General features: G+C 45.3%; 1 protein-coding gene across 1 annotated transcript in view; it reads left to right on the forward strand.

Annotated features, from left to right (window-relative positions):
* TAF1 (TATA-box binding protein associated factor 1) overlaps nt 1-12,587 on the forward strand; it is a 60,237-nt gene that overhangs the window by 18,831 nt on the left and 28,819 nt on the right. Inside the window, exons 10-16 of the mRNA XM_014608311.3 lie at nt 449-616; nt 2,127-2,254; nt 2,357-2,464; nt 5,143-5,316; nt 5,401-5,574; nt 5,654-5,758; nt 7,444-7,644. Coding sequence (XP_014463797.1) covers nt 449-616; nt 2,127-2,254; nt 2,357-2,464; nt 5,143-5,316; nt 5,401-5,574; nt 5,654-5,758; nt 7,444-7,644 — 1,058 coding nt within the window. The remainder of the gene's footprint in view (nt 1-448; nt 617-2,126; nt 2,255-2,356; nt 2,465-5,142; nt 5,317-5,400; nt 5,575-5,653; nt 5,759-7,443; nt 7,645-12,587) is intronic.

Raw genomic sequence — 12,587 nt, forward strand, 5'->3', positions numbered from 1 at the left:
AGTTGTTTTTTAAAAGCCTTTGGTGAGGGGTCTTGTTGAATGCTTTTTTGAAAGTCCAAACAATATTATGTCACCTGGATCCCCCTTGTCCATGTGCTTGTTGACGCCCTCAAAGAACTCCAGTAGGTTGGTAAGGCAGAGTTTCTCTTTACAAAAAGCTTGCTCTCGGAGCACAAAACCCATTTCTCTTAGAAAATTGACTTTGGCTTCATCAAGCAAAGCCTCTGAGAGCTCTTCAGGAATATTTTTTTTCAGGTGTGCTGGTGCAGACTACAGTGCAAAGTTCTGTCTGGTTTGCTTTGCCCTTGAGAGGCCCAAACCTAAGAGCCTCAAAGGAGGGATGGTCAGAGAGAACTGATGTGGGGCAAGGGTACTGAGTTGGGAATCTACAAGGGTCCTTGCTTTGGAGTGCAGAGCCCTCAAAAATCTCATCTCGCTGTCTCTGCAGTTACTCTAGATGAAGATAAACCCTGGTACTCCATTTTCCCTATTGATAATGAGGAGTTGGTATATGGCCGCTGGGAAGACAATATCATTTGGGATGACCAGGCAATGGAAACATGCTTGGATCCTCCAGTCTTGACACTTGATCCTAATGATGAAAATATCATCCTGGGTACGTTTATGGCATTAGTCCATTGTGTCTGTTTATCTCTCTTTTCCTTGTTTTACCCTTGTATATCTATCTCCAGGCCAGCTAGGATGAGTAGGGAATGAAGACTACTTATTGGTGGGTGGAGGATGCTAATGGAAACATGGATGGCGTAGACTACCATGGGCTTGTTCTGGAGGGATGAAAGTGGAAGCATGGGAATATAGTTGTACTTCAGGGACTTCTTAGCATTATTTTGGGGGTAGGCTTTTCTCCTGTTTAAAGATTTCTGAAGACTTTTCACAAATGATTCCAGAGCTGTCAAGAGATAACTGAAAACTGTAATTGATTGCCCTGATAAGTGTGGCACGTGCGCTTCTAATGCCACATTCAAACCATTAGCTGAAAGCAAAAGCAAACCAAAGCACATTTAGTAAATAAAAGGCTGAGGCAGAAATTACATTTATCGCATGATTGGCCCCTTGAAATTGCTGTGCCCAGACAGAAGAACATGGTTGCAGAGCCCTCTGATTTGCAGGACAAATTAACCCTCATTGTATGAGGATTTGAATGAAGCTGCTCCTAAGTGGAATGACTTAGTTAATTTCTGTCTGCTCCCTCCAGCAGCTGTCTCTGGATGGGAAGAGGAGAAGGCAGGGGAGGGAGGTCCCTTCCAGGGTTTTCTCAGCCCTACTGGAATGGTGGGAGGGCAGTGCATTGGAACCCTTCACCTTGGAGGGGGTGTCCAGTTCACCTGCCCCCTCCCTTATCCAACAGGGCTGAGAGAACCCTATAACAGCCTGTCTCTCCTGCCTTCTACCCGCTCCCATCCAGAGAGTGTGGAGCCAGGGGAAGATGCAGCCTGTCTCCCTGGATTGGCTCCAAATTGGAACCAATCCTCCGCCCTCCTGATCCAATGGCTAATGTCTGTTGGATTGGGAGGATAGCTCTAACTCACGGCAGTTTTTATGAATCACCATGAATTAAATCCCAGGAGCTGCACTTCTGTCCGCACCTAAAATGATTCTGCCTCCTTGTGTCTTTCCTCCTAAATGATAGCTGCTCTAGTCTTACTTTTGAGGGAACAAAGAGAAGGGAACTATAGCCTGCCTTGTCATTGTCCCTGGCATGGAGCAGAGCCGTCAAGCACCTCAGAGACTCTGAGAACTGTCCCTTAGGCTGGAAAAACTACATTAAGGAGCAGGGTTTCTTCTATAGGATGGGCCTTTTTGCTATTTCACTACATGTTGGGCTCCATGAATCTTCTCTGAAAGAATGTAAATCAGCTCTGGCATTTGTTTGAAAGATCCTGAAAGAGCAGCCATTTGTTTTCTGGGAGGTTCATTCCTTGCAGTGTCAAAGTTGATTTTATGGTGGGAAGTAGTGGGATCCTTTTGGGAGATGAACAAGTGCTAAGAGGCTTTCAGAAGCAGTAGAGATAATCTCTCTATACATGAGAAATTGTGCTAATGGTATGGGAATCCTAGGAGCAGTGCTGTGACTATGTTCTGTCTGTTCTATGTTCTTCTCATAGAAATTCCTGATGAAAAGGAAGAGATGACTTTGAATTCACCCTCCAAGGAGAACAAGAAGGAATCTTCTTTGAAGAAGAGTCGGATCCTGTTGGGGAAAACAGGTGTCATCAAGGAGGAACCACAACAGGTCAGCATGAGACTTGGGATTTGTGGCTAGGAGTGAGCTGGGAAGACCAATTCTGATTCATGTTCTTTTTTTTTTTTTTTTTTTTTAATGGTGTTAAATCAGAATATGTCTCAGCCGGAGGTGAAGGATCCCTGGAACCTCTCCAATGATGAGTTTTACTATCCCAAACAGCAGGGCCTTCGAGGAACTTTTGGAGGCAATATCATCCAGGTATTGGCCAGCGTTCCCACTAAGCTGCGTGCATGCGTGGCTGCACACAATAAAAAATGATGCTGTGCAATAACTTTTTAATGCCATGCATACCGTGGCGTACCAACAGGGTGGGGGGCAGTAGGGGGCCATGGCCCCCAGGTGCTGGCCTGGGTGGGGAGAAGAGGGGAATGCCCAATGCTGTAGTAAGGGAGCGCTGACGCTTCCCCTGCTGCCGCTGCTGGCTTGATGTCCAGCTACCTGCCGCCCGCCCCAGCCCGGCCACAGGCTGCTGCAGGAGGTGGGGAGGGGCAGGCACACGGAGATACCCGTACACGCTCAGCCAGGATTGCTCACGGATTGCTAAACCTTAGAGGGAACATTGGTAGTGGTAATGTGATGCTAGATACATGGTGGAAGGAACAATGTTTTATCCTCAGTAGAAACCTGTTGTGGTTTGGAGCTGCCTGCACAGGGGTGCTCAGGAGAATCTATCTGAATTGTTTTTAGATGTGAATTCCAAATGGATTTGTTGAGTGTCCACACAGGAAGTTAATGCTGTGTAACTAAAGCATTTAGTTTGGATAAATATTCCTGAGTGTTCACATGTCCTTCAGAAGGGCCAACTTCAATGAGCTTAGGAGACAAGTCGGGGAGGCACTGAGGGCCCAGAAGGTAGAGGGGATGGGAGTCCACAAAGGATGGTCGTACCTTAAGGGGGCAATCCTCCAGGCCCAAAGGATAACAGTTCCTGAGAGAAGCAACGGGGGTACGAGTACTCAGAAACCCCCTTGGCTTAGCAAGGGCATTCAGCAATGCCTGAGGACTACAAGGAGAGCATACAACCAGTGGAAGGGAGGAGCTATCACCAAGGAGGAGTACTCCTCCTCGGCCCATGAGTGTAGGAGGGCCATTAGGAAGGCCAAGGCAGAGATGGAGCTCAGGCTAGCGTCCAGGATTAAGGACAACAAAAAGTCCTTTTTCAAGTACATTGGGAGCAAGAAGAGGGGGGGACCTAGTGGCTGCCTACAAACTCATCAGGGGAGATCAGCAGCAAATAGGTAGAGCCCTTTTGTCCCCAGCACCACCTGGGGTGACAAGGAACAATGGTAATAAGCTGATGGAGAATAGGTTTAGATTAGAGATCAGAAGGCAATATTTTACAGTTAGGGTGGCCAAAATCTGGAACCAACTTCCCAGGGAAGTGGTCCTCGCCCCTACCTTGGGCAAATTCAAGAGGAGGTTGGATGATCACCTGTCTGGGGTCTTGTGAACCCAGCATTCATTCCTGCCTGTGGCAGGGGGTCAGGCTAGATGATCTGTTCAGGTCCCTCCTGACCCTAGCTACTATGAAACTATGTACATAAGCCCTTAACAGACTCTGATGTGCCTGCAGAATCACTGAAGTGAATCACCCTGATGTGCCCCTCTCGGATTTTCATTGTTCAGCCAATGATCTATTTCCTCCTTCTTCTCAAACTCCAGGATTGTTTATATCTCCTGTGTTCTGTCAATAAAGTAGTGCCTCCATAATTGTACCATGCCAGTCCTACCCTGAGTTCAACAGATCTGGCTGTTTAGAGCAAGGGTGGCCAAAATACAGCCCATGGGCTGGATCTGGCCCTCCAGCTAATTGGGTCCAGCCTGCAACAGGTGCCCACCAATTCATTGCATCTGGCCCATGTTGCTCCTCATAAGGTTGAGCCCTGCCTGGGACAGACTGTGCCGTACTCCCACCTGCCCCTGGCCAGCGCGCACAGCTTCCCAGTGGGGCTGCTCTTGGTGCAGCTGCAGCTGCCAGGGTACTGCTTGGCTTCCTCTTCCTACCCCTGCTATGATGCTCCGGGCAGCAGGCAATGCGGAGAAGCTGTGGGGATGCGTGCTGGGCAGCAGGTGCCCTGCCAAGTCGGGGTGGGAGGGAAACTTAAGCTAGGCAGTTGCCACTCTACTCAAAAAAGCATAAATCAAAAAGTATTTTTTGAAATAAAATTAAAATTTGTTATAATAGATGTTTGACTTTTTTAGTATATGATTTTTTTTATTTATAATTTATTAAAATTATATCTTGTGATAGATTTTGTGTGCAGCCTGCTACAGCTTGCCACAACTCGTTTAGCAGCTCTCCAGCCAAAATAATTGGCCACCCTTGGTTTAGAGTAATTTTTCCTAGATTTTAGGATGTTGATACCCTATTTCTGTTGCTAATGAGACCATTTCATCTGATGTGGAGATTATTAGGTGTTAGTTAGACATGAGTATATTAGTCTGTCTAACCCATGTCTGTAGAAAGACAAAGTTGTGATTTGGGTCATAAGATCCCAGCTAGTTTCTGAGACTCTTAGGAAACGCAGGGAAAATGTATGCATTCCTAAAAGTCCTCTTTCTCTCACATGGTGTTGGAGAAAATGTACCTGTTCCTATATCGTTCTTCCCAGTGGGCACTTCTTAAAAAATATTAACGAGGACAGTTTCTCTTGTGGTTCAGAGAATGCGAGAGAGAGTTTCCATGACCAGACATCTTCTGTCTGAGGATGCCAGTGCCAGGGGTGAGACTCAATAGGTTGTTTACTTTTGCTGCTAAGATGTTTCTAGGCTATGCAATACCTGATGAGGGGAGGATGCTCCTGCGTGGTGGAGGTTGGAGCGTGGCATCTGTATTGAGTTGCATGTCCTGAGTCTGTGTTTCTGTCTTGGACCAGCATTCTATCCCTGCAGTGGAGCTTCGCCAGCCATTCTTCCCCACTCACATGGGTCCTATGAAGCTTCGGCAATTTCATCGCCCTCCATTGAAAAAATACTCCTTTGGGGCCTTGTCCCAGCCAGGACCCCATGCTGTGCAACCACTGCTAAAACATATTAAGAAGAAAGCCAAGGTAAAGCCAAGGTAAATCAAGATCCTACCATGGCAGATATTTGGCTGCTTGTTTCCCTGATGGCATCCCTTGCCCCACACACAGATGAGAGAGCAGGAACGGCAGGCTTCAGGAGGCGGCGAGATGTTTTTCATGCGCACGCCGCAGGACCTGACTGGCAAGGATGGTGACCTCATTCTGGCTGAGTACAGTGAGGAAAATGCCCCTTTAATGATGCAGGTTGGCATGGCAACAAAGATAAAGAATTACTACAAACGGGTGAGTACAAAGTTTATTGTCCAGGCACTGTTTCCTGTCTGTTGTTAGGTGCTGACTGCACCTGCTTTGCTTCTTACAGAAACCTGGCAAGGATCCTGGAGCCCCAGACTGCAAATATGGAGAGACTGTTTACTGTCACACATCTCCCTTCCTGGGATCCCTGCACCCAGGCCAGTTACTGCAGGTGAGGGAGAGGGGGGAAGGTCTTGATCTTTCTGGATCCACCAACCAGCTGTAGAGGGTGGCAAGGCTCTGGAATGGAAATCTCCCTTCTTTCAGTCCATTTGTCCCTAGGTTGGAAGGGCCCTTGGGAAGTCATGTAGTCCGTCCCGTGTCGTCGTCGTTCCCCCCCCCCCCCCCCCCCCCCCCTTTGCCCCAAGGAAGGATCAACACTACCTAGTCAGTTTCTAACCTGTTCTTAACTTCCAGCATGGAGATTCTGCCACCTCCGTGGGTGTGAGCTACTCTAGTCCTTCACTGTACTTGCTTTCTTAATGTGCTTAATGGTTTTAGTGTATGAGAGGTTGGGGTGAGTGTGCTGTAGTTCTCTTTGGATAAATGGTTGCCTGCCTGTAAATGCAGGAGACTGGACTCAGTGGCCCAGGAGACTCCCATCTCTCTGGTCTTATTTTCCTAAGCTAAATTACTGTCACTTTCATCCACATTCCATCAACTGAGCTTAAAAATTGGGAAGACCTACCAGATGCCAGTTATTGCAAGAGAGGGACTCATCCCCATCTGCTGGTTAACTGGGCTAGAAGTTGTCATTGAGAAAATTGTGGTTGCAGTAGGATGAGGAAAGATTGGAGAGTCTTAGACCCCAGTACTGTAGTAAGAACCACCTGGTGATGAAACTTGTGACAAATTGTATCTTTGACACATCTGGTTCTGGCTAACATGTTGACTGGTTTTGCTGTAGCAGCATTGTGGGCCTGCAGTGTATGATAGCAAGAAGCAAAGTTGGCAAAAGATCTGGGTAGGGATGCAAGATGCAGGCATGCAGATTTTAAACCATGATTCCCTGGTCCAATAGTTAATCCATGTGCTGTTTTCTGAATAAATCCCCCTGCCCAGTGCATTCCCTAGATCTTTCTCCAACTTGATGCCTGTATCACACTTCTCCCTCTCCAGGCAGATGCGCAGCTCATTCAGAAGACAAACATTTGTATACAAGTAGCAGACCTAGGCAGTTGGCTCTCTATGGGCAAGTAGGCCTTCAGGAAGCAAATGGGGAAATAAGAGTGGCTTGTGAGGGTCCCAATCCACACAAGGGTAAGGTTAGACTTCTCCAAACAAGTGAAGTGACAAAACAGGTGTTGTAGGTAGAGATGTTGGGTGGGAGGGGGAGTGGTGGTATATAAAGGTAAATAGGGAAGGGGTTCAGCTTGCTTTCTGTATCTTCATGATGCCGAGTCTGTTCCCATCTGTCTTCCCCTTGAGCTCTTTTTTTCTCTATGCAGTCTTACTTCCTCAGTATCTGAGTACGATGTTCTGTCCTCGCTTCTCACTGGAACTTCTCCACTTTCAAGCTTTGCACTGACCTGTCTCGTCCCCAAGCTTGGAATCATCTTCCTTTTCTGCCTGCCAAGTGCCCTTTCTGTTACTGCTTCAAAATTCCTCCCCGAAGCCCAGTCTAAGGAATTCTTTGCATTTTGTTTTCGGATCTTCCCTTATTTTAATTGTTGTCTCATGTCTTTGCCCTGAAGCAGGGCACATGTCTCCTTCTTGTACATGTTTATACATCATGGATTTAATGTTTATGGGGACTATAAGGATGACTATCTTGCTGATCCTTTTTCAAGACTTTTGTCTGTTGCAAAATCTCTGATTGATGCCTGATTTTCAAACTTTGGTTTATTTCTTTGTTAGGCATTTGAAAACAACCTCTTCCGGGCTCCTATCTATCTGCATAAGATGCCAGAAACTGATTTCCTCATAATTCGGACCCGACAAGGCTATTACGTTCGGGAGCTGGTGGACATCTTTGTTGTTGGTCAGGAGTGCCCTCTTTTTGAAGTTCCAGGTCCTAACTCTAAACGGGCTAATACGCACATCAGAGACTTTCTTCAGGTATGTGCTATATGTGTCATTTCAGTAAGCAATCCTCAGAGAGAGTGCGCGAGGTGGGCATGGGCTTATTAGGACAGCCCTGCACTGTGGTGCTCATTGTCTGTGCTATGCCTGTGTGAGAACACAGTATAAAAGACACTTTAGTTAAGTCATTTTATTTAATCCATTACCTGTCAAGTTCTTATGGCTCTTTACATTCTTGTTCTTTAGGTAAAGTTCAGCTTGGGAGACTTATTATCAACATGAGTTTTAAATCCCACTTCAGCTAATTGGCAGGGGGGGAAAAAAAGCAAGAAATTATATAATGCAAAATAAATATGGTTATTTGGTTATTTCCAGACTCTGGAATGGAATAGACTCCCAGCAGGGGTGGTGCAGGCACCTACCTTGGAGATCTTCAGAAGGAGGCTGGATGCATACCTTGCTGGGATGATTTTGGCTACATGTGCATCAGCTGATTGGGACTCCTCTGTGTGCTTGAGGCTGGGAGTACTCATCAGCTGACTGCTGCTCCCAGCTTTCAGGACACAGCGGAGTCAAGGGCTTCAGTGTGATTCCCAGCCTCAGGGGCACAATCAGCTGCCTCTCCCAGCCTCCAGGGTATATTGGAGTGGGGAAGTGCAGATCTGCACTCCAGCCTTAGGCGTATTTGAACCTGTAACTCGTATGGGAAGTTTAGGTTAGATATGAGGCAAAACTTTCTCGCTAGGAGGGTGGTGAAGCACTGGAATGGGCTACCTAGAGAGGTGGTAGAATCTCCATCCTTGCAGGCATTTAAGGCCTGGGTAGACAAAGCCCTGGCTGGGATGATCTAGTTGGGGCCAGTCCTGCTTTGAGCAAGCAGTTGGATTAGATGTGATCTCCTGAGGTCCCTTCCAACCTTAATTTTCTGTGATTCTGTGTACTTGGAGACCCGCTGTGCCGTAGTGGCTGGGAGTAGCAGCTGATCAGAACTCCCAGCTTTGGGAGCACATCAGAGTCGAGTGCTCCAGCGCACTGGGAATGGCAGCCAGCTGATCTGTGCTCCCAGCCTTGGGACCTCATCAGAGCCCTTATCTCTGATGTGTTCCCGAGGCTGGGAGTGGAGGGATCAGGGGCACAAGCAGCTGCTGCTTGCTTGGTGCAGTGGGGCAGCTTGGGACCATGATGACAGCATGGCACAGTTTAGCTCTGATCCCACAATCACACTTCCTGCCATGCACATGTAGCATGGCAGGAAGCGCAATTGTTGGAATTGCCTATTGGATCCCTTGGTGCCTTTAACTGAATGTCTGCTGGGACTTAGGTGTCCATATATATTGTGTGCTTTCTCAGTTTGGGCAGGTCATGTTAAGGTATTTCCAAAATGATATGGCTTATCACCTGTTCTGTTGTGGTATTGGACAAAGTATTCAGGATATCTGGTAGTTCGGGTTCTGTTTAACAACCTGCTTATGCAAGTTTCTTTCCATTGCCGCCCCCCCCCGTGGCATACCTTTTGGTTAGCTTTGCATACCTCTGCTTTCTGTAAACTGATTTGTCAGTACTGTCAGCATAAATGTCCCACAGAAGGTTCCTTGTAATTTAGATAGTGCTTACATATAACCTCCTTACGCTTTTGATGTGTTTTTTATTCTAGTAATTCATTATGAAGAAACATAAATGTTTGTCAATGCCAGTAAGATGTAACCGTTTCGTAGTTTCTTAGTAGTTTCATAGTAGCTAGGGTCAGGAGGGACCTGAACAGACCATCTAGCCTGACCCCCATTATTTATTAGGCGAGATGATAATATCTGTCTCTACTGGTATCAGCGTGCCATGCCTCTCACTGGATCCTGAACATTTTGGCTGGATTTCCTTTAAAAAAATGTTCAGTTTGCAACAGCTGCTCAATATGTAAATTGAGCATATCACCTTTTTAAATAAATAACTCCATTATACCTGTTTGTTAATTGGAGTTCTTTTGTTGATTATGTTTCTAACACACAAACCATCAGTTGGACTATTTTCAATACTTATCAGGTTACTCCAGCAGGAAAGCTTTCTTAAATTTCAGGCGGTTATTATATTGGCTTTTTACTTTATGTAGAATTAACACCTATCGCATTTGATACCTTTTAATGTACTACGTATCTCCTTGTATTATAAAGTGCTTAGTATACTAATTAGAAAAGGTAAGAAGTTACTTCATCATCAGATAACAGTATCTTGTTATGTTTTCTCGCTTGTTGTTGCTATTGCATAACCATAAACTTCCTGTGGAATGCAGAGGCAAGGATTTCTTAGGGTGATATCTTTTAATTATCTTTTCTTATCACTCTAATAAATCCTTGCCTCTTCGACACCATCATTTCTGCACCTGACTACAACATCACTCCTATACCATCTGGGACACGGAAGCATCTTTGCCTCATTAATTTGACAAACACTTTGGAAGCCCAGATTTGAATATAACCTGTAATTGCAGGTGTATATGCTGTCAACTGCACAAACAAGATTACAGTTAAAGAATACTAGTATTGCAAGGGGCAGCACATGGAAGCTGAGAGAGTCCAGGATTTAGCCACCTTGTGTGTGTACAGTATAATAAAGTGTTTAGATCCATGCTTTGATCACGTACATTTTTTTCTATTTGACACCTTTGTCATTTGGTGCTCACAAACTTCAGAGCTCATTTAATGAGCAATAAATCAATATTTTGTTTTAGTCTTTTTTCAGTGCGTGGCCTCTTAGCGTATTTAACGAATACTATTCAAATCCCTCACTGAAAACAACATTTTTCATTGCCTCTTGTTCTCTTTTTTGGTGCTTCTTGTTAAGTTTGAGTGTCATAAATATTGATGAATTTATTTTCATAATGCCCCTGGAATGTGAAGACGTTTTGTATCCCCATTTTACAAAAGGGGAATTGAAGAGAATAAGGTAAAACATTTCCATTAATTTTTGGTGTCTCATTTACAGCGTGTAGGAACTGTTGTTTTTTTTTTTATTTTTCTTCGAGTAGTTAGCAGTTGATGCATTCATAGCACAGCTTCCATTGACTTCTGTGCTATTAGTGATGGCTAAGGACTCTTGTAAATCAGGTGCCAGCATATCAGATTGAGCAAGAGGAAATCAGGGGCATATGGATAATGACCAGATGTGAGAGAAACTTGTAGCAGAGGCAAGGATAGAATCCAGTTCTTTGGGACCATCTATACTTTTCCCAGAGCCTGATGAAGGGCCTTTGAGCCCGAAAGCTTGCAGAAAAGGATAATTTTTTTGCGATTTCCCAGTTGGTCTAATAAAAGGTATCATTTTGGAACCAAGAGTTCTAGATTTTTGTAGTTCTTTGGGACAGCATTCATATGCTTTACCCAGGAAACTACTTTACAGACAGTAGCCTTGTTAACTGCAAACCTGATTCATCTTCAGAGTGCACTCCCATCCTAGGTAGTGAATGAAACAAAAGACTTGTAGGAAAAAATATAGCATGTGCTTATATAATTGCTGCATATCACTGCATGGGTACAAAAGGGCCAGATCAAGGCAGCAAAGGTAATATTAATTCTTGCATTTTTGAGTTTATGAATGCATGACTTTGCTGCATTAAGAAACATTCAAGTTGCAATATTTGTGACTAATATCCCAGATGTTTAAAAAAACCATCCAGAAGAACAGGAATTGTTTTTTCCTTGCATGCTTCATTAGCAAGATAGAACCTTTAGATTGACAGTTTGACATTTGCTAATGGAGCAGCTGATTGCAGTAGCTGGATTGTGGTCCAACAGTTATGCTGAGCATGAGGCGTAAGCTTTGCCAGTGGGTTTCACTGATATTTTTGACCCAGTGCTACCAGGAAAAGATCTGTACTGGTTAGAGGTGCTTCTCCCTTACAACCTGCTTTGGTTCTGTGTCTCTTCAGCTGTTCCCCATGCACCCTGTTTTATTCCTAGACTCTCCCTCTCTGAGCCTCTGTTTCAAGCCTCCCACCTTCTGTTGTTATCTGTCTTTTTTTCCCATTATGTCCCAAACTGTCTCCCAGTATTGACACTTCCTCTTTCCCAGTTCTTCCTTCTGTGATCTGTGCACTTCATTTGAGTCGTGTTGCTTTTTTCCTTCCAGGTGCTGGGAGCTAGCAAGACTGGCTGGCATTGATAGATGAGATTTGTGCCAGCACCACACAATGGACAAATAGCTGCTAGAAAGTTCTGCTCAATTCCTGCAGTTATGGATTAGGTGTGCTCCAATGCGGGCAGTCTTCTTAGGGAATTTAGCTGTTAGACTAACAGGTCCCTACTTGGCATGTGTAAACTGATTGTTTTCAAAGGCTTATACTTTGCCCAAATTTGGGTGCCTCTTCATGGGAAGAGCAAAAGCTTACCATATTTACCTAAGACACCCCCCCCTCCAATTATTAGGATTCTGTACATACAGCATTTATAAATTTGTTCTAATTTTCCATCAATAGAATCTAAATCCTAGATTCATAGATTGTAAGGGGCTGGAAGGGACCTTGCAAGATCATTGGGTCCAGTCCTTGTGCGCTAGGCAGAAAGAAAACTGGGGGCAGGTGATTATTAAAGGGTAATTTTAAATTTGTCCCTATTACTACTACAGCAGGGAAAGCAGTGGTAGAGGGGGATAGGAGGAGCGATAGGGGGATAGTGTGGAGGATAAAGGGGGAAGGGCAGGTAGCTTGCCCCTGCCCCCTTTCTTCTCAACTCCTCTCCCATGCCACTTCTGCCCCCTGCAGCCTCAGGCCTCCTTGAAGCCCCCATTTCACTTGGCCCTAGAGCCACTGCCCCTCCTCCCGGTTACCACTTACCTTTGCTGTGGTGCTGGCAGGCTCCATCCCCATGGGTTGGGGGCTTGAAGCTGTGGTGTGGGAGAGGCAGGATTAAGCATACATGGTTAAAATTTTGGCAAAGCAGCCAAAAATGGGTTTTTACAGGAAATTTCAGGAAGTCTAAAAGAAAACATTG

This window comes from Alligator mississippiensis, chromosome 8 (genome assembly GCF_030867095.1).
Source record: "Alligator mississippiensis isolate rAllMis1 chromosome 8, rAllMis1, whole genome shotgun sequence".
NCBI classification, from domain to species: Eukaryota; Metazoa; Chordata; order Crocodylia; family Alligatoridae; genus Alligator; species Alligator mississippiensis.